Here is a 25,264-nt window from a genome sequence, read left to right on the forward strand (position 1 = left end):
TTTTGTTCTACAAGGAATAAATATATGTGGAGTGATAAATATTGTCATTTCTAAACACTAAGCGTATTAAAGGAATTGAAAATATATTTTTTTGTAAAGTGAATAGTAACCAGATTTGATTTTTTAGTGTAAAAATGTGGTTTTTCGTTAAAATGAACAATACCGCGGGCTTTTCGTTAAAACTCCCAAGTAATTGGAAAACTAAAAAAAGAGCTTGAAAACTTTGAGTTTTAACGATAAGAACAAAATAAAGGGTAAAGTGAATAGTACCAAATTTGACTTTTTAGTGTAAAAATATGATTTTTTGTTAAATTAAACAGTACCGCCGGTTTTTCGTTTAAACTCTCTTAAAATTATTCTTTAAAAGTTCAATCCTGCATTTTATGAAAGTAGCTTTTAAAAGCTATATGAAGGTCCATTACTTTTAGAATAAGCAAAATATTTTTTTTTTACCGAACTCTTTTTTGTTTATTTTAACGAAACTCTTTTTTATTGTTTAATTTTGAAGTGAAACAGTTTTTCGTGAAAAAAAAAAAAAAAAAAAAAAAATATCCAATCGGGATCTCAATATGAATACGAAAGTCAATGAAACAAATTTGGAAGTAACTGGCGAAAATTCGATGCTTGAAACACAATCCAAGAAAAAAGAAAAGATGAAAAAGAAAAAGGATGGAATTCCAAATGCTAGCTTAGTGCTTTGTCTTGCATTTTCTAGTCACCAGAACTCCATCAGGAGGTCTAGTGAGCACAACTCTGCAGTCACCGTGCAACCAGTACGAGTATCGGAGGATCTTTCCGAAGTTAGCTCGTGCCCGGAAATACCCCTTCACCTCAAACTCCGCCCGATTGTTCTCCATCTGCTTCTTAAGCCTCTGGCTTTCCAGCACTCCGAGACGCACCTGGCTGGCCACCATGTGAACATTTGCAAACATGGACTGACTCCTCTCTGCCGAGAAGGGTTCTACGTACTGGGTGGCAATGAGGGTATTTCCGTAATATAGATCAATGCTCAGGTAGCTAAAGTCGACGCTGACCTTCTTGTTTGGGTTGGTGAAGTTTGCCAGCACTGTAACGTCGGCATTGAGAAGATATCCCATGTCAAGATACGCGGCGTTTAGCGTGGCGGAAGAGACGTCGAATTTCGGAGTCCGGGGACGGAAAACAAGATAGATTATGAGAACCACTAGGCCCGTTATGATTATGAGAACCCAAAAAATTGCACAGCAAATGGCTCCGGACCATGTGAAGACGTTGGTTTGTTGAGGGCGTGGTATGAGCAAGCCCTGCGGGTGAGTACGTCGGCTATGCGGCTGCCCTTGTGAACCGTGTGGCGAGGGATACTGTTTGTCTTCACGATCATGGTACGGGGAAGGCCCGGTTGGAACTAGAGGTGGGGTTTTCCGGCCTTTATGCTTTTTCTTAGGATGTCGTTCGCCTTCGTGATCATGGTATGGAGCTGCCACGGGTGGAACTACAGGCTGGGTTTTCCGGCCTTGATGCTTTTTCCGAGGATGGTGGTCTTCATGATCAGGGTGCGGGGTTGGCACTGATGGAACTAGTGGTAGGGTTTGCTGGTCTGTCAGCGGATGTTGTTCTTCGAATTGTGGATGAAATGACACCAATGGACCCGCTGGGTTGGAATGCCGCCATTGATGCTTAGACCGGGGCCGGCGAACCTGCTCAAATTGTATTGGTTCTGGCTCGACTTCTGGTGGTTCAGGGTGATGCGGTCCAGGCCAGTCTGGTCTGAGGTTGGGTGGCGCGGGGTGTTGGCCATGGTGCTGTGGGAGTGGCACCAATGGACCGTGTGGAGATGTTTGGGGAAGTTGTTCTGGAGTTTGTGACGGATATGGCCGGACAAAATGTGGGTTGGTGTCACCAGGGCGAGGCATGGCGGTACGGAGTAGTACTGAGAAATGAAGAAGTGAAGCATGGAGGAGCGGATGCGGATGCGGAATAATAATACTCAGGAATTGGTGTGAGAGAATAACTTGAAGAGGACTTCAAGGATGATTTTATGAAAGGGAAAAGAATCAACGTGTAGGTGGCACAGGAGGCAAGCAATCTCTGGTGGCAACTTTTTGTCCAAGTGCTTCTGTGTATTTTAGAGTGGCAGCAAAATTACATATTTGCCCCCTATATCCAGCTTGCCTAAAAGCTAAATGCTACAGAAGATGCAAACTTCAACTGGATATAAACACTTCCTGCCAGATATACCATTCAACACTGACTTGCTCATGACCAGAGAACATCTTTAACCGTTACCGGAGATGTTATGTGACTCGGGCTCTGGCTTATAACAAATGCCGCAAGTATTTGAAAAGCACCTTGTCGGCGGTTGTGTTATACTTGTGAAAACTAGTGGTGATTCCTTGGAAGTTCTCTTCGTTTTCTTCCATCCTCAAAACCCCGGCATGGCAAAGGAAACCGAGTCTTCATATTCTTTAATCCGCTTTTCTTCAGGACATGGCCAAAAAATTTTGTTGTTCTTTCTGTTAGTCCCTACATGCGAAGGAAAAATACAAATAGCATCAATCAAAATTCTGCTAGAATATAATCCAATGCAAGTAAAAGAAAAAAAAAGAGGGCAAGAGAATAGTGGCAGTAGGTCCAAAAATCACTGCATTTCGAATAAGAAGTCATACTTGAGAGTAATTTTAATGCCCAAATTTGATAGATAGTGCTCTCACGCTGGCGTTCTTAAAATAGATCTGCAGCCTCTGCATGTGAGCTATATGTCCATGAAGGTCATGGTGCACCCTAAGAAAATTTAAAAAAAAAAAAAAAAAAAAGTTATAAGGGATTTAATGTAATTACTAATTAGGATAGAGTTATTCTCAAAATAAATAAATAAAAAACAATAACAATCACTGAGAGAGAGAGAAAGAGAGAGAGAGAGAGAGAGAGAGAGCTTGGTCAAACAGCTTATTCATATAAGGAATGCAGCATAGATCTCAAGCAGAGACAACAGAAAACATGCGGTATTGTGCCCCATAAACGACATACTCAAATTAATAAAACATGAAGTCGAAAGCAAATTCTTGAGCAATCAGATATGATCACTCACTTACATCATCTCATCTCACATTGAAAAAAGAAAACAAGAATCAAAACTCTAGATTGCTTCAGAATTATATTGGTAGATAACACCAAAGACTAGGCATATAATCAAGTCGAAGAACTCTGCCACGCTTAAGGTTGAATTCATTAGTCCAGAAACTAATAGGGAACAAAATCAATATGCAGTTCTGAAATCTTCATTAGGTTTCTCTTTAGTTTACCTTCCTTAGACAATTGGGGGTGACAGTCAATAACAATGTTCTCTGAGAAAAGAGTAAAGGTAAGCAATTACCGTTCAGCAGTCTGGTTCTTGCAAAGCCCACTTGCATTACGTGTTGTTCCCCGGGTAAAAGAAAAGAACAAAGTAGGCTAAAGTACTTTTTGGCATTCTAAGCAGACTGCATGCGTCAAGTTAGGGAGACAAATCATATATGGATAAGCATTGCCCTCTTAAAAACGTCGGGCTGAACAAATCCAAGGTCCCAATCCTGCTTAAATGAACACAAAGAACATTATTGACCAATGACAAGATTCAAGAATATGGTGAGAAGACATTGAAAACAATTATGAAGGCCATAGAAATTTAGAAACAAATAATCATGAAGCAACAATTCCTTCAAAGGTTGTGCCTAAAATGCAGCATTGTACCAATGATTTTATTATTCAACCATCAACCACCACAATACTCACATCCTTCTACTTTGATAGTTTCAATGTCAGTTTTTCATGACGGTGAAATATAAATTGTCATAAGCACTGGACAAATGAATATATCCTGGGTATCTAAGACTTATTATCCTCACCACCCCCCCAAAACCCCAACATTCCCTCATACACACCCATGTATATTGTTTGACGACACTCACAAGCAGCAGAATACATGTACTTGTATTCATATCAAATGGAAATATATATATATACATAAATGAATCCTATAAGCTTGCACCTGAGTTGTTTGTAGCTTGCCAGAAAGAGGATAACGGACCGGGCTTGATGAGGTGAAATCCTCACTAAAAAGTGCCTCTAACTATGGACTCTGCAATAGACCATAGTCCGTAAGTAAGATAGCATAATCATCACAACCAATAAACCATACTTAAAATAAAAATAGGTCAGTAGCATCACAGGTTTAACAGTTTATCGATAATAAGCACCAAAACTTATACAACTGAACAATAAAACTGCAGCGACACTTATTGGTACATAAACATAAAAACTAAAGGGTTTGTACACCATACTAACCATTTAGCATTTTCATGCAGCATCTTTTGAATTGATGGCATTAACCAGAGTCTCGGAGAAAGCTCCATCAAGAGTAAAGCCCTTTTCCATCATCTGATCCCATACCCTACAAGCGACTGAAACCTTATTCTCCCTTATGAGACCCCCAATTATCAATTTAAAAGTTACCTCATCAGCGCTACATCCTCTAGTCTGCATTTCCTCATAAAGATTCATAGCGTCGCTCACTTTAGAAGCCTTGAGCAGCCCGTTAATGAGAGCATTATATGAAATCACATCAGGGGTGATTCCCTTCTCTAACATTTCACTGAAAACACTATAAGCCATTTCAATATTCCCACTCTTACATAAATGATCAACTATTGTGGTGTAAAATATACGGTCAGGCAACAGACCCATTGCTGTCATCTGATCAAGAAGCTTCTTGACTATATCTGAGCTACCTTCTCTTAAAAAGGCATTTATAAGAATAGTGAATGTAACCAAATCTGGCACAGTGCCCTTGTTACGCATTTCCTCAAACAGTTTGTAAGCACTTCCAGTACGGTTTGCCTTGCAAAATGCTGTAATGATGGTATTATATGACACAACATTACACAACCCTTTTGGCTCCATCCTAGTTCGCATCAACAAATACGCCTTATCTGGTCTATTAGCTTTACAAAGGCCCATGAGAAGCTGATTATAACTATACACATCCGGTTCCATCCCACCCCTCTCCATTTTCTTCATCAACTTCTCAGCCTCCTCCAACATGAATGCATTACAGCAATAATTCAACAACACATTGTGAGAAACCAAATCCGGCTCGCACCCATTTCTCTTCATAAATGACTTGATTGCCTGTGCCTTATCAATCCTACCGGCACGACAAAACCCGCTAATCAAAGCATTATAAATCAAACTACTAAAATTGACTCTACCCTTCATTTCATCAATGACAAGGTTATAAGCCAAATCAACCTTCCCACCCTTGCACAACCCAACAACCAGGGCCGTGCACGCAATGTTATCCGGCCTAAACCCTTTCCTAATCATACCATTCCAAATATCAACTGCCATATCAAATTGTCCAGCTTTACACAACCCATCGATAATTATAGTATACGATACAACATCCGGCTCTCTTCCTTTATCAACCATCCTATGAAACAATTCCAAAGCAAAATCCGCCCTGTTTTCTTGGCACAGAAGATTCAAATATATATTGAAAGCCCAGATGTCAGGCAATGCCCCAATCCTATCCATGTCTCGAAGAAGCTTCTCAATGAGGGTGAAATTTCTAATCTTACACAGGCCAGAAATGAACCTGGAGTAAGTAAACGGGTCCAAGGAGAATCCCTTCGGCACCATTTCGTAGTAGTAGTGCTCGGCGAGATCGTAACGCGAGTGCTTGACGAGTACGCCGATGAAGCGGTTGTAGTCGACGCTGAAAACGCGGCAGTCCGAGTGGGTCATTTCGTCGAACACCTGGAGTGCTTGATCGATGAGGCCAGTTTTCACGTAGTAAGCTATGCGGCTCCGGTATATGAGGCGGTGAACGCCAAGACTTCGATACATATCAGAGTGAATGCATAGCAGAGACGGTCGAGGAACCTAATGCGTCGGAATGTATGGTATCCGGCGGAGAGGGAAATGGGAGGCTAGAACCCCAGAAAAGGAGACGGAGGAAGGAAGAGCGGGTTTAGGTGTAGCCGCAGGTGAAACGACGTCGGTTCCAGAAAATGGTGGTATAGCTACAGCCATTCGATAGGAGGTATAGCTATGGCAGCTGCCAATGCCAAGGCCACCTGGTTTCAACAATGGCGACGATGAACGCAATGCGGCGCGGGGAAGGAGAGGGTGGGTGGATTTGGGTTTGGGTTTGTTCGGTTTAAGGATTTTTTGTTGGGCTTTGTATTTGGGCTGGGCTGACTTGGAATTAATTATGTTTCTGTTGGGTTTTAGTTGGGCTTTGAGTTTTGAAGACTAGGTTGTGTTGGCCCAATCTTTTTTGCATGCGGACTTGTTAATAGTAAACAAGTATGACATGATTACATGCTTGATATGAACATCATTTGGTGAAGTGAATTTGCTATTCAAAGACCTATTTTTATTTTTCATACACCATTGTTAATTTTTTTACATTGATTTTCTGCTATTTGTTCGATCTAACGATCGAAAATTAAGATGGTATGTGAGAAGTATAAGTGGGTGTGTGGATATCACTGCCCATGGTGTAATCATGAATAAAGAAAGAAGGAATCGGAATGAGAGGAGTTCCTCCTCTAATAATTTTCTCAAGTATTGAATTACAAGTTGTAATATGAGTGCCACTTGTTTGTTGAGTTCTTGTGTATTAGTAAATACATAAGAAACCATAAATTTGACTGATTCTAATTTTTAACATACATGTGTTGAAATAACTGAAGAGAATGCGAATCCATTGTTGAAATTCTAAATAAGTAAACACGTCAATAATGTTAAACAAAACTTCAGAAGCATGATCCTATTTTTGGAATGTGATGTGAGACAACTATACGACCAATGGTGCATGTCAGTCATATCACTGCCTCGTAATAATATTCTTAAAAGAAAAAAAAAAAAGGTTTGAATAATTGTACGAGTGTAAACCATTTGCATCTACAAACTTTAGTCGTATCTCTTTTTTAAAGTTCGACTCTTGCTTTCCATCCGCTAGATCGGAAAAAAATATATCGGCAATACGACACAAACAATTTCAAGTATCTTAGAAAGTCTCATTAAGTTAGCTTACAAGCATAAGAGGTCGTGCATGATTACAATGTATAAGTTGTATTCCAACTCACACACAAGTGGAAAACCGAGCTTTCACCTTATCCATAGTTAGAACATTTTTCAAATATTAATTCTTTCGCTTAAGGACAAAGTAGTGAAATTATTGAGAGATAAACATAAAATTTGTTTTTAAGTGACTAATTTAGAGGAGTTTGGATCATCTGTCTGAGTTCAATAATTTGTAATTACGGTATTGTAATTAATTTTTGAGAAAATTATAGAAATGGTGGGTTAAATTTAAGAGATCGTTGCTCCAATGTATTAAAATTAAGGGACCATTTATTCAATCGAGTTAAAGTTGAGGAACCATTGGACAATTTTTTCCATTTGGTTTTTCATATGCATGACAAGTGACTTATTCTGATGGAATTCTTGACGAAGTTGACGAAAATGATCATAACTGCACATTTTGACGAGTTAAGGGATCAGTGGTCACATATTTTTAGTTGACAGACCATTACTGCAATTGTGTTAAAATTAAGAAATCATTACTACAATTTCCTTTTAATTTTTTTTGGCTTGTAAAATAACTATTATGTTTTCAAACCTTTTTTTTTTTAAGCAAACAAAGATAATGTACAAGTAGTGAATGAGAGGTTGAGGAAGGGACGATGGAGAAATGAAATGTATGAAACAAAACCTAAAAAGAAAGTGAATCAATAGTTTGTTGTTAATTATCATTTTGTGTATTCATATACATTTTTTTCACTTTCTTTGCGTATGCTGTTATTTCTGAATGTTTTCATTTCTCTCAAAATTTTTAACAAAATAATGAATATTAAAAATAAAATAGTTATCAGCATATTTTAAAGATGTTGTAATTTTCTAAATTACATCACCAAACATTTATCTTATTAAATTGACTCTGCATTTCCTAAGAGCACCGATGATAGTTTCATTTGTCCCTCATAACCTTCGTGTATAAAATACAACTTTGTGTTGGGTAGGGGACCGGAGAAGAAGACCAATTTGATTTTTTCTTTCCTTGGCCACCTTTCTTGACCCAATATTTTCTATTTCTGCCAAAATTATTTCTTTCTTTTTTTTCTATTGGTGCAACCGACGTTGACTACAGCTGAAAGGGTCTTAGACTGTTCATATACAATAATGCACGTCCATTTCTCACCAAAACAAAAATATAACGTCCACCATTTGTGTATAAAATCCAACAAACATGCTTTTGGAGTAAAAAATTTTAAATGTCATATGAACTTATACATTTTTTAAAAATTTGTCATATGATTAAAATGGTAAGAGATTTATCATACCAATTTTATGAAATTATTAATTTGTCATCTTACTCTAACTCCGTTAAGTTTTCAGTCTAAAATAAGGTCATTTGCAAGACACTTGTGTTTTATTTTAGATATTTCAATATCTCACTCTCCAAGTTGCTTTCGACAAAAATAATTCAGAGGTTTATCAAAAAAATACAAAAAAGGGGTTGATCTGGTATACAAGAATTTGAGGGTTTTCCCCTTGGAAAAAGGGAACGACTTGCACTCACTTCTCTCTGTTTCAAAGTAAATATGACTACAAATGTAGAATCATTACGGACCCTCCAAACTATGGATCTATGGTAAAGTTGGATAATATTCTTTATGCTAAAATGTACACAATACATAATTTATTTTGGATGGAAAACTTAACGGAGCAAAGGTGAAATGACAAATTAATGATTTAAAAAAGTTGGTATGACAAATCGCTTAAAATTTAAGTTCATATAACAAAGTAAAAAAGATGTATAAGTTCATATCACATTTAAAATAAAATTCCATTATTAGACAGTATATTGGAGGAATCCACCCCTGACTTACTTTAGCAGGCGAAGTTTTGAAACTTCATCTTTAATCCTGTCTTAATTGAGTATTGGTTAATCTCGACTTAATCAAACTTTGGGTCAAATTTTCAACCGCTGATCGAACCCATTCGTTTGGAAATTTGAACAAATCGTGGTTGACCAGCAAGGCAATTTTGTCGATTTCTGGCCACATATTTTTGTTTAATTGGAACTATGATATTTGCAAAATACCAATTGCCAACGGAGAATTACCACTTGGCACCTCCCAGCAACTTGGATTAATGGAGTTTGGTGGGGATTATGCTTGTTGGCTGCTCGATTCTGATCGGGAAGTAGGAATTTCCGACTCTGCCGTCCCTGACCTCTCTTTCTCTATCGCTGTTGTGTGACGGTTTATCTTGCTCGTTAAGTATTAGGGTTTCGGAATCCTTGAACAGTTTGAGGCCTTCCAGAAATGGCGCGACCAAGAAAAAAAGAAAGCACCTCTTCAAAAGACCAGCAAGTGTTTAAATTGACTTGCTCCTACAATCCATGACCACGAATTAGTGTTTTATATAATATTTGGCTAAGCGCTTAAATTTTGGTCTCTCATTTCCAACGCCATAGCCATCCATGAATAGACTTGCTTTGAAATTGATAACCATGTTAATTATCTTGTATAGTGGGGAAAAATCATGTGATCGTAATTAAAGATAAGATGAGAGAAAATCGGTTAAAATGGTTTGGACACGTGAACGAAAGACCTACAAATATTCTAATTAGAATATGCGATTATGAGACAAAAAATCAAGACAAAAACGTAGAAGAAAGCCTAAAAAGACTTGAAAATAAACTTTACCAAAAATATATAAAGTAACTGAAGCTAACGGAAGACTTACGCAAGTAACATTCTAAAATTCATACATCTACCCACACTGGTATGGAAATTACGTAAAAGCTCCCACTTTTGTAGGATCTGTCTTACAAGTCACGTAATTTGAGTGTCATATTCCTGCACAAGATTTTCTCGGTGGTCCGAACTATCCTTATACAAATGACATCACAAAACTCGCATGCATTGCTTGTTATTAGATCATGGACGACGTGGCAGTTTGACCCATTCCCTTCTAGTCTATAACCAATGACTCAGTCCAACTCGTTCTCCCAAAACTCAGTCTCCTCCATGCTTTCCCCTTCTTCTCCACTGGATTTCAAAGTTTGTCCCACACACCAACCGATTCTTCAGCTGGAAAAGATATTTTCCATTTTTCGAAATTCCAAGTAAGTCTCTCTTCAAAAATTCCGACTTTAATTTAGTAGATAAAATAAAAATCCTAATTAACTTCTTTCTTCCTTCCAACTTTCTGCTTGTCTCTACTGGTTTAGGGTTTTACTCGGTCGTTTTCGTGTTTGAATTTTGCTTCTGAATCAACTTTCTACGTTGAAAAGCTCTAATCTTTAGAGAGAGAAGGTGAGGAGAGAGAGAGAGAGGCGGTCAAGGGTTTTAGGTGAGAAAAAGAGCAGAGAGAGAGAGGGGTTGAAATTTCAATACCAACTGTTTACGCCAAAAATTTCAACTTGATGGGTTCTATGTTATTTCCTGGAAGTATCCTTCAATGGGTATCAATTAGTTTTTAGAATTTTTGTCAGAAACTTTGAGATGTTAGGGGAAGAAGAGAAAGACCGGCTCGCCGGAAATACTACCCGGAAAACCTATTTGCGGTCGGTTTCGTGGTCTGACCGGTCACCCTCTAAGCCCAACAATCCATATCCGAGGCCACAACTGAATAGTAAGGTGAGGTCATGCCTACCTCCACTTCAGCCCCTTTCAATAGCCAGAAATACCGTTAAGGAGTGGCCGCGGGCAGGTTCTGATGATCTCGGGGTCTGGCCTCAACCGCAGACCCCGAGAGGGTCAGCTAAACCGCTTCCGAACTCGAATTTAGAAGAACCTGGGAGAGAATTTGAGTTTAAGAAGGATAAGCTTGCTTTTTTCGATAAAGAGTGCTCTAGAATTGCTGATCATATATACTTGGGAAGTGATGCGGTGGCTAAGAACCGCGAGGTTTTGAGGCAGAATAGGATCACTCATGTGCTGAACTGTGTTGGGTTTGTTTCTCCCGAGTATTTCAGAAATGATCTTGTGTACAAGACACTTTGGTTGCGAGATAGCGCATCGGAGGACATTACGAGTATACTATATGATGTGTTTGATTATTTTGAAGATGTTCGAAAGCAAGGCGGGCGAGTTTTTGTGCATTGTTGTAAGGGAGTGTCTCGGTCCAACTCTCTGGTCATTGCATACCTCATGTGGAGGGAGGGCCACAGCTTTGAAGATGCATTCCAGTATGTGAAGGCAGCACGAGGGGTGACGAACCCGAATGTGGGTTTTGCTTGTCAACTCCTTCAGTGCCAGAAGAGGGTACATGCTGTGCCTGCAAGCCCAAATTCCATGTTAAGGATGTATCGGATGGCCCCACATTCATCATATGATCCTCTTCATCTGGTGCCAAAGACGTTGGGACATCCAGGTTCACAAGGACTCGACTCTCGTGGGGCGTTCATTGTGCATGTTCCATCTGCTATATACGTCTGGATTGGAAAGGATTGCAATACAAGGATGTCAGATAATGCCAGGGCAGCTGCCTTTCAGGTCATCCGGTATGAGAGGGCAAGGGGTCCAATTGTGGACATCAATGAAGGTGAAGAACCGTTGGAGTTTTGGGATGCTCTTTCCAGTGGAATATTAGCAGAAGATTCCAGCAAGATAGATGCCAAAAAGGTAGAAACTTTTTCTTCCGCAGGTGATCAGGTTTCTGCAGCGAGCTGTGTTCCGGTGGGTGAAAGGAAGGTTGCTGAATATGATTTGGATTTCGAAATTTTCCATAAGGCACTTGCAGGTGGGGTTGTTCCGCCCTTTTCGGTATCAAATACCGAATCAGAAACTTGCCTTCCAGCCAGAGAAAATGGATGGGGTAGATTGCGGCAAAAGTTTGCCAGCGGAATTATGAAAGAATTGATCACATCTGAGGTGAACCGTAACCCTACCCCATCTGATGTATCTGATATGGTTGTGGAAATTCATAAAGAAGCAGAAACCTCTGTTTCCCCGATTGAGCCTTCATCGCCATTATCAGCATCACGTCATTTTTGTGGTTCACCAGATTCCTTTGAAGGTTATCCAAATAAAAGCCCACGTAGGGTAACAGATACTTTTAGAGAGGTAGAACGCTTCGTTCCTCTGACCGATAAGTTACTGTTACCTACAACTCCTTGTGGTTCACCAGATTCTTTTTCTTGTTTTCCTGACAGAAGTCCTAAGTTTAGCTCCAAATCCCCGACACTCTCTCCTTCAACCTCTGATTACTCCAGTTCATTTACCTTTTCACCCTCATCTTCTAATTGGTCAGATTTGTCATATTTGTCTTCTCAACAGCCTTCACCTTCCAGCTTCGATTCCACAGATCCATCTCATGTTAAGAATATTTCTTTGGCAGATAACTCAAGCTTACTTTTCAAAAAATCTCCCTCTTCGCCTACAGATGCCTTTTCGCCTAATTGTACTTTGGAAGTGACAAATACAGGCTTGCCATGTAAGGGGATTTCCCCCTCTATTGCGGAGCGTAGAGGCAGTAATCCTCCACCTCGAATGTTGGTACCTCCGGTTGATGAATCACCGAAAGTTCCGAGTAATCTGGTACGCTCATGGTCCTTCTCCTTACCTGACTTAGGTGATGATGCAATGGACACTGATTGCAACCAATCTGAAAATGTGAACAGCGGAGAAGAGCTTATGTTAGACGTGGACAATAGTCACCATGGAAATGATTTGAAATGTGAAAGGATCACGCAAGCTGCAGAAGCGATCAACCCAGTTTTGTACCAGTGGCCTTCTTTGAATAAAGTGGAGATGCATCGGTCTCACAAACTTCATTCTGGATCAGTGTATCTTTTGCCAGCTCCAGATGCGAGCGCAGGCACAAGTAATCCTGGTATCTTATTTGTCTGGCTGGGACGCGAAGTTTTGCATGAGGAAGGGCAAAGTCCGACATGTGAGGATAGACATCTTCACTGGGAGGCCACAGGACACAACTTCCTTGATCGCATGGGTTTGCCGATGAATGCCCCTGTACAGGTAATTACCATACAGTTTTTGTTTTCCTTGTTCCTCTGTTTTACATGATTGCTACTGTAATTTCTAATCGTATTATGATTAATGCACATTAACATATCTAATCTTTGCCCGTGAATGCCTATGGTGTCTGCAGATAGTAAGAGAAGGTGAGGAGCCAGAGCAGTTCCTGATCCATCTCAACCGTATATCAATATAGGAAACGTGATCGTGACTAGAAGAATTGGAAGAATCGGGTTTTACGAAGGTTGTGGATTCGTGGTCTTCAAAGCTAATGGGATTTCGGGATGAATCAGTTGCGGATCATGAGGGGAGTTGGCATCCTGGGCAGTGTAAGTGCCTCTTTACCTGCTTGAGCGATGTATGGAGTGGTAACGGAAACATGTACAGAGAACAAGTCGGCGTTACGCTGATAGAAGTTATTAGTAAAGTTTTGTTTTCAAGGCAGATAAATTGTATCAATTGAAATAAGCGAATCAAGTATATACATTTCCCCCCTGTAAAGCACCAAAGGTGTTGCCATTCAGGACACTCCGATGAAAGTAGATACACTATACAATAAATGGCCTTGAATTGCACCAACAACCTCACATTACACACACCGGAAATACTATTTTGAAGGCGAAAGTCGGATTCTATTTCTTCTAAGTTCACAAAACTATGGACTACAGTTGATGTAGGAGACATTTACCCGCTGTTAGGTCCTTATTGCCCTTGCGCTCTCAAACGAGCCACTACTGGACCTAACGCGCTACCTCTCAACCCCCTATACGACCATGAGCTCCTCACCGAACCATCGTTTTTACTCCAACCATTCTCCTCCTGCGACAGCTCTGCCTTCTTAGCATTAAATGCCTGGTTGATTTCATCCCATGCACTTGCCCTTCCATTTTCTACATGTGTGAACAAGAATATCGAATCATATTCAAATTCTTCGTATAAGACACGGACATGGAAATCTAATTTGCACCTCTTGTAGCAGCATGAGTTTCCATGTCTTTGTCGAGCTGCCTGGATCCTGATGCAACATCTTGATCTCCAGTGACTGGTTTTGCTGTGTTGAGGTTGCCATGCTTAAAAATGCGGACATCAAAAAGTGAAGAATAATCTACCTTCACAGGATCAAAACTTGTCAGATGCTAGCAATCAAAGACTATGAAGCAATAGATCACAGCCACTGCTAGACTGATAAAAGATGGGTGTATATAACTACAAAAAGGTCGTAGGATGACGGTACTGGCATCAATATAACTCGATCATACAAATATTGGTCATAAAAACAGTAAATGGATGTATCACACTTTGCAACACAATATGACAGGTGGTAGTTCACGTACCTCTAGAGAGCGATCTTGCCCGTAAAGGGATGTATCTGGCACTACATCAGATGCCTCATCCGTCCCCGCAAAAACAATGGGATACTCTGGAACCTGTACTAGCATAATCTTATTTGATTGAGGGTCATACTGTGACACTTCTCCAACCTACAGGGACAAGGAAACCTCTGATGGAAAAAATTTATGTTCACAAAAGTTAGGCAGAAATTTAAGATAAAGACTAAAGAGTCATACTCGGTATGAGGAAACTTCAGGAGTCCAGCACGATGTTAATTCAATCAAACGATATGCAATTTGATCACCTTCCTGCAACACATTTGAATGCAAATTATCCCTTTAATTCCTCAATGCTAAAATAACTGCAATATAAAGGATTAAATTGACTTGATGTGAAAAGCACTTTCACATGGTCGAGAACATTCTCAACTCGAGAAGATTAACTACATGTGCAAAAGATGTACTACCAGATATAAGTACCAGATATAAGAAAGCATAGCAACTGAAAGGTTTTTATAGTACAAAGCCAACTGCAAATAACTCTTATTTTTATTATATTTTTTTCCTATGATGAGGGAAACTAATGTTCATGGAAGCAACATGAAAAGAAGGAAAGCACCAAACCTTAGGTAGAGTAGTACAAAGCTCAAGCTTATTGAAGTCTATGTGATCATTCACCGGAATCTCTTTTTCAATATCCGGTACTGCAGGTGACTCTTGATTCAGATCGTTGTAGTCGCTTGTTCTTGAATGTGATGTTTTCTCCATACCCCATTTTTGACCCCTCTTCTTGCTGGTTATTCCATTCCATCGAAAAATTTCCTGAAGCAGGCAGGACATACAAATATAAAGAAATCACATATCTCAATAAAATAAGTCATAATGTAAAATAAAAAAAAAAGTCAGGAAGAAATTAAGAATCAGTTGGTGAGTCCCATCATAGCCAATTAACAAACTCTTTCAAGCCTCCAAGACCCTATATCTTACTTTTCAAGAAAGAAATTTTTGGAGTCGTTTCAGAGTAGCCCCTTCAGAAGAAGAAAAGTCTATAATGATCTAAAGAAGAGAAACATACCACTGGAGTTCTTTTCTGCTGAATAGGCTGATTTTCGTCCACTGAAACAAGTACACACCTCAGATAATTGTAGTAACAAGTTATCCATAATATGAAGTATGTACCCATAAAATCAATTGATAAACTCAAATGCCACAAGTAATTGTCTATTCAAAAATGGGACCCATACATACCTTTTCCTAGGGGTTCAAATCGAATATGTCCTGGTCTAATTACTACAGGAACAATATCATCCTCTTTATCATTATCTGTGTATGGTTGCTCAACTACTTCATTGTTATCTATTTTCATTTGCTCATCCTCTCCGCCACCATCTGTGTCCGATTGTTCCTCCACTTCTTCATTGTTTGTGTTTGGTTGTTGGTGTTCTTCAGGACATTTCTGATTATCTTTACCCGTAGATTGCTGATTATTTGTTTTGAGCAATTGCGTCTGATGTAACTGCAAATTGGAACACTATAGGTCAATTTTATTTCGGGAGAAAAAAGTAGTCCCTCTTGCAAAAAGCAGATATAGGTACTTCAGAAAATCAACTTAAGCGGAAGGACCAAATACTCCCTCTCGTAAGGACATATAGGTACTTCAAAATACCAATTTATGATGCTAGCCCTCAAATTTACACACACATACACAACATTCATGACGGTAAGCTAAATATTTTGTGAAACATCCTCACTATTTTGAGGTGTGTACACAAGTGTATTTGTGGTGCATATGTGTGAAAGAGGAATCTTTATCTATTTATCATCTTATACACCAGTAACACCACATTACCTCTTCCTTCTCAGCTTTCATTTTTTCCCTCAACCATTGCCTTTTGGCCTTTTTACGTCGAGCACTTCTACTAGGAAGCTGGCACAAAAAAAGATAAAAATGAGCTCAATGAATTTAAACTTGTAGCTGATATAAAAAAATTGTATGACAAACAGCACGTACATCTAGATTATAGTGATAACTATTACCTTTTTACTTTCACCAGGCGTTTCAGATGAAACCACACCCTTCTTTTTATTCTCTTGAAGCTGACAGGATCTATCAAACAAAATTAGGGAAAAGAAAAAATGAGAAAAAATGGTGAGTACTAGATGTTCACGGTCTTACAGAAATTTGGTAACATAAATTTCTAAAAACCTGGCTCTATAGGGTTTAGCTAGCACATTTTAGCTCACCCAACCTAGACTCAAGTGCGGGACATATGAAACTGGAATAGAATTTTTTGCCTTTCATCATATATACAAAAAGGCCAGAAAGCTACCTCTTTCCATTGGGCACTGATTTACTTATTCCATCAATTCTTTCATCAGTTTTACGGGTGCTTGAATTATCCAGTCCATCCTCAACAGTAAATGACTTGTCCATCTTGGAATGTCTCTTTCTGGTGAGAACACAAGATTGATGAGAACTTTTTTTCTTCTCTGCACAGACATCATTCTGAAGGCCTTCAGGTAAACCTGAACATTCTTCGGTAGCAGAAGATTTAATTCTCTTCCTCCTGAGATATATATAGGCAAGTCACGTGCCTCAGTAATTGCATATAATATCATAAAAGCCTTAACCAAATACATAATAACATATAGGATCCAGTTAAATTGTCCAAAATATCACTGATATAGATTGCAATGAAAGAAATAACCATTTCAGTTTAATTCCGTTTAAAGCACAAGTCACAATCAAAACGAAGTTCTAGTGATGATATCTCCAATACAAACGTGTACACCAACTCATACTACACAATTTTTCTATCAGATAAACAAAAGGTGCATTCCGCGCATGCCATTGCAAATAACTCTTCAGAAATGGAGTAAAAATACATACTTTGAACTCTGAGGTTTATCTGAACGCTTCCTTTTCTTGGACCGTCCGTTTGAACCGTTGTCAGGTGGATTCTCAACGGGAAATAAATCCTCCAAATGGTCAGGTCCATCCTCTTCCGAATCACTATCATATCCTCCAGTCTCCTTTTCGAATCCCTCATTAGCCAGAAGATTCATACGCGTATTCATCGGCTGCCTCTCCACAATTTCCTCCACCTCAATAGCGTCTGTTCCATCATCAAGCAGTGCAATTTCAGACAATGTGCCCTCTTTCCTTTTCACACTGTTCAAATAAAAAATCAATACACAAACCCAAATATAAAAAATTATAAAAAAAATTGAAAAGCCCCCACATTTTCCGATAATACAAGCAAAAATTGACCTGATAATATCTTTATCCTTGAAAATGGAGGTAGATTCGAAAGGCGGAAGCACAAACCCATCCATCTGCGAAAAAAATTAAAATTGCGTTTGAAATTTCTTTTTTTTTTTTTTTTTTTTTTGGGAATTAGGTTATGGGAAGCGGATGCTTACCGAGATGAGGAGGCCATCGGGGCAAGAACTGTGGAGGTCGAAAGCGTGGAGGAGATAAGCGGCGAGGTCGGAGATGGTGCGGTGGTGAGGTTTGAGTAGAATCCAGCTCCGCCTGAGTCCTTGTGTTCTCTGTGACTTGCTCAGAATGTGGCGCTCCTTGAATGCCACCCGCAGCCTCACGCCCTCCGTCGTCGTCGTCGTCATCATCGGAAGATGAGAGAGAGAGCGAGGGCGCGGAAGGAATCGCTCGGCTTCTTAAACCCTCACTGGGGTTTCTCAGAGCTCTCCGTTGAACAGTAATTAAGTTAACAGTTGTTCTGCTAGTGTTAACAGGGTATGGGCCTGGGCTTAGGCCGCTGGATCATCGACTACTATTAATTTATGGGCCCCTTGGGCTTGAATAGAACTGCCATCGTAGATTTTCCACCTTATTTTTTGCTATGCTATTTGACACTCCACTTTAATCTACCTTGATTTCTAAAACTCAACTTGTGCCACTTTGCCAATTTTGGTTTTACTTTTTCACATTTTGTCAATTCCATCAAAAAATTTGTTAAGTTGGCTGATGTGGCATGATCGGGCCCACTTATTTTTGTTTTTGATTGCCACGTGTAGAGGCCAGCAACAATTAAGCTTAACTGCTATATTTGAAACCTAATAGTCAAAGAACTTGTTCTTGAAACCTAATTAGGGATGAAAATAAATGTGTAGGAGATGTTTTTCTCGCGCCTTCATCTTTTAAAGTTTTCAGTATGTTATAATTTTATTTCTCAAGTACGTCGTACATAAAATTACTGAGACTTCCTATATCCATGCGACTAAGAGTTCTAGGGGACCACGAGCTCCTTTAGACCAAGAGTTCTAGGCGACTAATAACTCGTTTAGAAGTAGTTTTAAAGTAACTATAGCGTTTTTAAAGAAAATATTTTTATATTTTAAAATATAAAAATATTTTTGTATGTCAATTAGTCCGATAGCGAGACCGACAGCGGCACCCCAGTCACAATGCCAGAAAAAGGAAGATGAATGCCAAAAGGCCCTCGTTATCTGCCGAAGGAGTGAGAGTGTTAAAGCTGCACCACATTTCTGACACGAGATTTATCCTCTCCCTTGGCAAAATTATACCAATAATCCGTTTATAAATTTTCAGTGGCTCTGCAGCTGCCATTGCAGTCACTTCATGTACTGCCACAAAATAATGTAACGTTTTTTCTCTCTCTGATCCACACCCCAATAAAATAATAATAAACCCTTCATTTTTTATACTGCCCACCTTGCTTCTCTCTGCAATTGCCACAGACCAAAAGCTCACAGGTACGGCGGCTGTACCCTTCTGATTTTCCTCCTCCTTTCTGTTTTGAGCTTTTCGGTGAATTGGGTTATTATCTGTGTTAATCTGCTAACTGGGTTTGCTTTTTGGTTGGTGTTTTACTTAAAGTTTCGGTTTTGGTGAAGATCTGTGATCGGTGGCCGGTGCCTCATTGGTTCTCTGTAATTTTACTACTTGCCGACTCCAGTCGTTTCTTTTTGGGTTTTCTGCATTTGGGGTGTCGTGTTTTTTGGCGATTCTGAACTAAATATTACATCTTTTCCAGGTTTTATAGGATTCATCTGTTGAGATGTAATTGTTTAGGCTTTCGGTTCGATACTTGTGATTGCGGTTGCTCATATTAATGCTGGTGTTTGATTTTAGTTTGTTAATCAGGATGATTAGCCCATTCAGTGAATTAGTTTTTGTTAACCTACTCCGAAATCTGCAGGTTAGGGAGTGAGTGCATAAATTGGCTGCTGTACCTTCTCATTGCATTGAGTAAAACTTTTTAGAACATAAAACTATCATCATGCCCCTTAAGGCATTGGACTATGAGTCACTGAATGAGAACGTGAAGAAGGTTCAGTACGCTGTTAGAGGCGAGCTGTATCTTCGAGCTTCTGAGCTTCAGAAGGAAGGAAAGAAGGTACAGATACCACTTCTTTTTTGGTTTTGTTTGGCAATGCGGTTTTTCTTGGATTTCACCCTTGTAAAATTGCCTTGCATGTCTTCTTAACTGCAATCAACTTAACATATTGTCGCAACAGAACAGAGTTTAAGTGGATTAATAGTCCCAATGACAATTCTATCAAATTTTCGTGCTGTCTGATTATTTCAGTTTCTTGTCTGCAGATTATTTTCACAAATGTTGGGAATCCTCATGCTCTAGGACAGAAGCCACTGACTTTCCCTCGCCAGGTTCTTCATATTCTCATATAGTTTTTGTTCGTTGCTAAGCTGATACTCACTTTTTTTTAGTTTGAATTGTTTGAGTTGCTCACTTAAATTGTCCGTAAAACTTGTTCTGACCAAGTAATCTTTTATTGCAGGTGGTTGCTTTATGCCAAGCTCCATTCCTGTTAGATGACCCTAATGTAGGGTTGCTCTTTCCTGCTGATGCAATTTCAAGAGCTAAACATTATCTTTCAATTACTTCGGGTGGTCTAGGTATCCACTTTACCTTACCTGCCTTTCATGTGATGGTATCATGGGAAAAGAACTTGACTATATCCAATGCACCGAAGAATGATTTTTTGTGTATTAAACTCCCAAAAGCTGATTACACACACTCGCACACCTGCTAAATAATTTAACTGGTGCTGCCATCTTAACTTTTTGAAGGACATATTCAGTTTATTTCAAAATTTAGCATATCTTATAAGATCTATTTCCTTTTGTTTCTCCACAATGATCTGCCCTACTGATCACCAATCCATTTCATGTTCATGTGGCGATGATCAAATTTTTTCAGTATCTGACCGAACCATGTTAACTGGAACTTTTATTTTGTATTTAAAAGCTAGATAAACATCTTATCTTGTCAATAGTTGGTGCAATTATTATGTTATATCTCCATCAATTTCGTCCTACCTGGTAACTTGCTATTGCCGGTTATTATAAACATGAAATTGCTTGATCCCCATTATCTGCAATAAGCATAGCTGAGAAGTTGTTTCTGGGGTTGCCAAAGTTTAAGAGGTCCTTTATCAACTGTAAGTCTGTAAATGAACAATTTTTTTCACGTTGTATGTGTAGGTGCTTATAGTGATTCCCGAGGTATTCCAGGGGTTAGGAAGGAAGTGGCAGAGTTCATTGAGAAACGTGATGGATATCCAAGGTGTTGGTTGCTAGATATCAATCCTTTTACCTTCTTTTTTTCCCAGAGGCAATAAAGTTGTTAATTTGGTTCTGAAGTTGTCACTTAATCTGCTTGTTAATTTTTGGGGCCCCAATTACAGTGACCCAGAGCTCATATATCTCACCGATGGTGCCAGCAAGGGTGTGATGCAGATCTTGAATGCTATCATCCGTGGTGAAGGGGATGGGGTAATGTATCTTCCTAAATGATGATAGATAACAGATTACTTAAATATAAATGCTCTCTTTTTGTTCAGTTTTTCTTCTTGGCACCTCAATACTATCTCCATACATATTCTTATTTGGGATGCTGGCAGATTCTGGTTCCAGTCCCACAATACCCACTCTATTCGGCTGCGATATCTCTGTTTGGCGGTTCTCTTGTTCCTTATTACCTAGAGGAAACAGCAAATTGGGGTCTTGATGTTAATAATCTTCGCCAGTCAGTTGCACAGGCTCGTGCAAATGGAATCACTGTTAGTATACTTTTTCTCTGGCTTATTTATCGAAGAATGCAGGAAATGTGTTTTCAAACTAGGAGTAAACTACATGAATGGGTGAATAGGATCAACCTGCATTATGCAGGCTGATTAATTTTTCAATACGGACTTCATACAGTACAGATTTTTTTTCGCATGCCTTAGGAGCAACATCCTCTCCAACATTTTCCTGTTTACCTCCTGGATGCTAATATCTACTCCCTTTTGAATATAGTAGTAAATGTCAATTTCTTCTTATGTTTGCAATTCAATGACGGAGTTGGGCTTTATGTCATGGTTTTTACTACCAACTAAATATTTGCAATACTATCAGGTAAGAGCAATGGTGATTATAAACCCTGGAAATCCTACTGGTCAGTGTCTTAGTGAAGCTAATTTAAGAGAAATATTGAACTTCTGTTACCATGAAAGTCTAGTCTTGCTTGGGGATGAAGTTTATCAGCAAAATATATACCAGGATGAGCGCCCCTTTATTAGTTCTAGAAAGGTAAATACTCTTAGCTACCAGAGTTAGCTGCATGTGCCTTTCCTTGTAGTTTCAGCTCGAATCGATAAGTAATTCTTTAATTCTGATCATACTTGTAGGTATTGATGGGTATGGGGCTACCTATAAGCAAGGAAGTCCAGCTTGTTTCTTTCCACACCGTCTCCAAAGGATACTGGGGTGAATGTGGACAGCGGGGTGGATACTTTGAGATGACAAACATCCCTCCAAAGGTTTGTGCCTCCTCTATGTTGCCTATTTGCATCACATACTCGAGTTTCCAACACAACATTTTGATTGCAAAAAGAGGATACGCAGAGTATGCCTCCAGAAGCATGTAGGATTAGACTTAACGGAAATACAAGAATGCTATAAAATTTATGAAAGGTAGGGACTATAACAAGTTTAAGATTTGATCAACTAGAAGCCTCCTAACTTTAAGGTTACATGTACTAGAGCAATTTAAGGTTTTTTTTTTTTTTTTTTTTTTTTTTGTTTCATACTTTGATTTAGTGTTTTTATGGCGTGTTGAATTAATCCGGAAATATTCTTGTAGAATGGAATGAATTCAAGCATTCTTCAATTCGGTATATATAAGCTCCAACGCTCATTGAGTGTTTATTTTCTTGATATCATGTTGCAGACAGTTGACGAGATATATAAGATTGCATCAATAGCACTCAGTCCAAATGTTCCTGCACAAATATTTGTGAGTGAAACTACAATATTTCGATGTGCTATTCTATTTAGAAGTCATCTCTGTCCGAAACTGTGTATCTAAATTAGGGAATTACTTGGTCTATATACAGATGGGGCTGATGGTCAACCCTCCCAAACCTGGAGATATTTCATATGAGCAGTTTATTAGGGAAAGGTATGCCCTCTAAAACTATACTTGAAGGCTTTTGGTATTTAACTAAACGGAAACTGAACGGTAAAAGCTGTTCTGCTTTTCCATGGTCAGTCATAGTCTACTGAGATAGGTCTAAGCTTTAAAGCAGCTTTTAAACATCATTTTCATGTCAAGGATGTGAAATGGTTAACTATCGGTATTTCTTGTTTATGTGAAATTAACAATAATATGATATGGGATTTGGAACACTAGTGATGAGTGGTATCAAGAGATGTCCTCTCGAAGCTGTAAATAATGGTGGTTTCTGAATTACTGACTGCAGCAAAGGAATCCTTGAATCTCTGAGGAGAAGAGCCAGGATAATGACTGATGGATTTAACAGCTGCAGAAATGTGGTTTGTAATTTCACGGAAGGTAAAAAGTTGCTTACAACTCGTTGAAGTTTACCTCAAAAATTTTATGGCTGTTTTTGTTAACGGTTAAAAAAATTGGTTTTAGGTGCAATGTATTCATTCCCACAAATACGCTTGCCACCAAGAGCAATAGAGGCTGCTCAACGGGCTGGAAAAGTTGCCGATGTTTTCTACTGTCTCAAGCTCTTGGAAGCCACTGGCATTTCCACCGTCCCTGGATCAGGGTTCGGACAGAAAGAAGGGTAATTAATCACTTTTAGCAATCTTCAGTTCTAGAGTATATACTATGTACTGAACTGTGACCTCGCCTACTGTAATAAGTTACGCATATGTATGAAACTGCAATACAAAAAACCCGTTTCTAATTTGTTTTTACTTTCTTCCTTTTTGCCGTATAGGGTGTTCCACTTGAGGACAACCATCTTACCGGCTGAGGAAGACATGCCAGCCATCATGGATAGCTTCAAGAAGTTCAACAACGAGTTCATGGACCAATACGAAGATCAGAGGGGATATTCGAGGATGTAAAGATCCAGCAAATCAAAAGGTTTCTTATGATCTCCAGCTTATGCAAAGTGTCTGTCCACTCTGAAGTGTCTACTTTTCACATTAGGCTGTATAACGATATAAACTTCCTTCTTCTGTCCACAATTACTTTCACCTCTTACATATTAAATATTGTATGTATTTGTAATTCTGCTTTCCAGCCTCCACTGTAAATTGCACAGCACTAAATTCCAGCTTTAAGTTAAATGGGGACCAACAGTGATGGGATACTTCAATAAAGCTTGCTTTACTGCTCATTCGGGTCTATTAGCTTTGCCCTTCTTTTCCTTTTAGCTTGGGAAGTAAGGGCTCGTTTGATATTCGGATCAGATTGGATCGTCGAGCTTGACCACTACAGTAATCCTGAAACAATGAATGCTTCGATTATAAGTATATATACGTGTTAATTTATGTCATTTGACACTCTTAAATTTAATTGAACCATGAAAAATTAGGAGTGAAAGGTAAAAAAAGGTGTGGATAGCGATATATGCTCAGCAGCCTTGCAAGGTCTTTAGCAATTATTCTCACCAGCCTCACCCACACACCATTGACGACCTCCAGCTCCTCTATTTCTAGCCCCCCAATGCAAACCTAAAACAAAACTACTTGCTATGTTAGTGGTAGAGATTCTCTCGTGCAACTAAAATTTAGTATTAGCAGTATTATCGTTCAATAAACACTTGCTACGTGTTCAAAAGATTCACTATCCGCTCACTGGACAATTGCCACTGATGAGTTATTGACCTGGGAGAATCTCTTCCCACACTATCCTTTTTCGTTCACACTTTTGACTTTGGTGTAGCGTTATCCCCTCTAGCCTTGTCTTCTTATTCTCCTGATTTTCCAGCCTACGCTTTGTTGAAAAAGTCAAACAATCATATAAGATGTTTGCCTAAATTAGCATCCAATCAACGTTGATTTGAGCAAAATATATGTTGGAATGATTACCTTCTTACTTAGTGTTGATTGTATCAATTAGCTAAATATTACTTTCGTGCTTTGTATCAATTATATCAATCATAGGAGTCAACTATAGGATTCTTTTGGATTATAAAAAGTAAAAAAAAAACAAACAAACAAACAAACTATTGGATTCTTTCCTAAAACTATATTTGTATATTGTAATTTTAGAAATTATCAATCAAGAAAATATTCAGAAATACTCAAACTATAACATGTAATTCGCTTTTTACATGTTAATCACAAGATTATTTTAGTTTCGAGTCAAATGCTTAAAATATTAGTTTACTAAAAAAATGTGACAAAATTCTAGAGACAGTGCCACAATATTACACTTAAGTTAAAGGGTTAAGTAAAAATGGATTCCTGTTTTCTTTGGCAAGTAAAAAGCCACTTAACACATAAATTTGAGTAATGTTACACTTACTATATTTTCTATACCATATTTGTACATAGTATAAAGATACAATCATCATCTTAGGTATTAATTTGCAGAAAGATCGAGACAGGGGGCGTGAACGAAAAAAAAAAAAGAAACAAACGTGATCTTAGGTTAGAAGGTCAACGAA

General features: G+C 38.7%; 5 protein-coding genes across 7 annotated transcripts; 2 read left to right on the forward strand and 3 right to left on the reverse strand.

The window, feature by feature from the left end:
• Window positions 1-551: 551 nt before the first annotated feature.
• On the reverse strand, window positions 552-1,905 carry LOC103949837 (NDR1/HIN1-like protein 6). The gene has a single exon (XM_009360963.3). It carries the CDS (start codon window positions 1,890-1,892, stop codon window positions 690-692), a length of 1,203 nt encoding a protein of 400 aa, XP_009359238.1. The 5' UTR covers window positions 1,893-1,905; the 3' UTR covers window positions 552-689.
• Window positions 1,906-2,173: 268 nt separating this feature from the next.
• On the reverse strand, window positions 2,174-6,354 carry LOC103949836 (pentatricopeptide repeat-containing protein At1g13040, mitochondrial). Its single transcript, XM_009360959.2, has 5 exons — window positions 4,303-6,354; window positions 4,007-4,096; window positions 3,353-3,548; window positions 2,646-2,760; window positions 2,174-2,502 (listed from the first exon to the last, which is right to left on the reverse strand). The coding sequence occupies exon 1, from the start codon at window positions 5,860-5,862 to the stop codon at window positions 4,315-4,317; it is 1,548 nt and encodes a 515-aa protein (XP_009359234.2). The 5' UTR covers window positions 5,863-6,354; the 3' UTR covers window positions 2,174-2,502; window positions 2,646-2,760; window positions 3,353-3,548; window positions 4,007-4,096; window positions 4,303-4,314.
• A 3,645-nt stretch (window positions 6,355-9,999) lies between these two features.
• LOC103949833 (protein-tyrosine-phosphatase MKP1) lies at window positions 10,000-13,588 on the forward strand. Its single transcript, XM_009360955.3, has 3 exons — window positions 10,000-10,159; window positions 10,265-13,013; window positions 13,147-13,588. Exons 2-3 carry the CDS (start codon window positions 10,539-10,541, stop codon window positions 13,207-13,209), a joined length of 2,538 nt encoding a protein of 845 aa, XP_009359230.2. The 5' UTR covers window positions 10,000-10,159; window positions 10,265-10,538; the 3' UTR covers window positions 13,210-13,588.
• Window positions 13,447-18,070, reverse strand: LOC103949835 (coilin). 2 transcript variants are annotated; one of them, XM_048585364.1, is made up of 13 exons: window positions 17,768-18,070; window positions 17,616-17,680; window positions 17,235-17,516; window positions 16,675-16,911; window positions 16,382-16,451; window positions 16,194-16,271; window positions 15,593-15,860; window positions 15,420-15,460; window positions 14,969-15,166; window positions 14,582-14,653; window positions 14,348-14,494; window positions 13,981-14,118; window positions 13,447-13,903 (listed from the first exon to the last, which is right to left on the reverse strand). In XM_048585364.1, the coding sequence occupies exons 1-13, from the start codon at window positions 17,972-17,974 to the stop codon at window positions 13,796-13,798; spliced, it is 1,911 nt and encodes a 636-aa protein (XP_048441321.1). In that variant the 5' UTR covers window positions 17,975-18,070; the 3' UTR covers window positions 13,447-13,795. The 2 variants fall into 2 exon arrangements, with proteins under 2 accessions (XP_048441321.1, XP_009359233.2); XM_009360958.3 differs by having other exon boundaries at window positions 13,981-14,122; window positions 17,768-18,069.
• Window positions 18,071-18,845: 775 nt separating this feature from the next.
• On the forward strand, window positions 18,846-23,989 carry LOC125477752 (glutamate--glyoxylate aminotransferase 2). Of its 2 annotated transcripts, XM_048585174.1 has the most exons (15): window positions 18,846-19,081; window positions 19,206-19,258; window positions 19,528-19,725; window positions 19,932-19,997; window positions 20,129-20,246; window positions 20,835-20,916; window positions 21,038-21,125; window positions 21,254-21,412; window positions 21,750-21,923; window positions 22,022-22,153; window positions 22,564-22,629; window positions 22,730-22,794; window positions 23,096-23,187; window positions 23,272-23,428; window positions 23,585-23,989. In XM_048585174.1, exons 3-15 carry the CDS (start codon window positions 19,609-19,611, stop codon window positions 23,712-23,714), a joined length of 1,446 nt encoding a protein of 481 aa, XP_048441131.1. In that variant the 5' UTR covers window positions 18,846-19,081; window positions 19,206-19,258; window positions 19,528-19,608; the 3' UTR covers window positions 23,715-23,989. The 2 variants fall into 2 exon arrangements, with proteins under 2 accessions (XP_048441131.1, XP_048441130.1); XM_048585173.1 differs by lacking the exon at window positions 19,206-19,258.
• Window positions 23,990-25,264: the final 1,275 nt, after the last annotated feature.

This window comes from the organism of the source record quoted next, unplaced genomic scaffold, assembly GCF_019419815.1.
Source record: "Pyrus x bretschneideri cultivar Hongxiangsu unplaced genomic scaffold, Pyrus_bretschneideri_v1 Contig22, whole genome shotgun sequence".
In the NCBI taxonomy this organism is placed as follows: domain Eukaryota; kingdom Viridiplantae; phylum Streptophyta; class Magnoliopsida; order Rosales; family Rosaceae; genus Pyrus; species Pyrus x bretschneideri.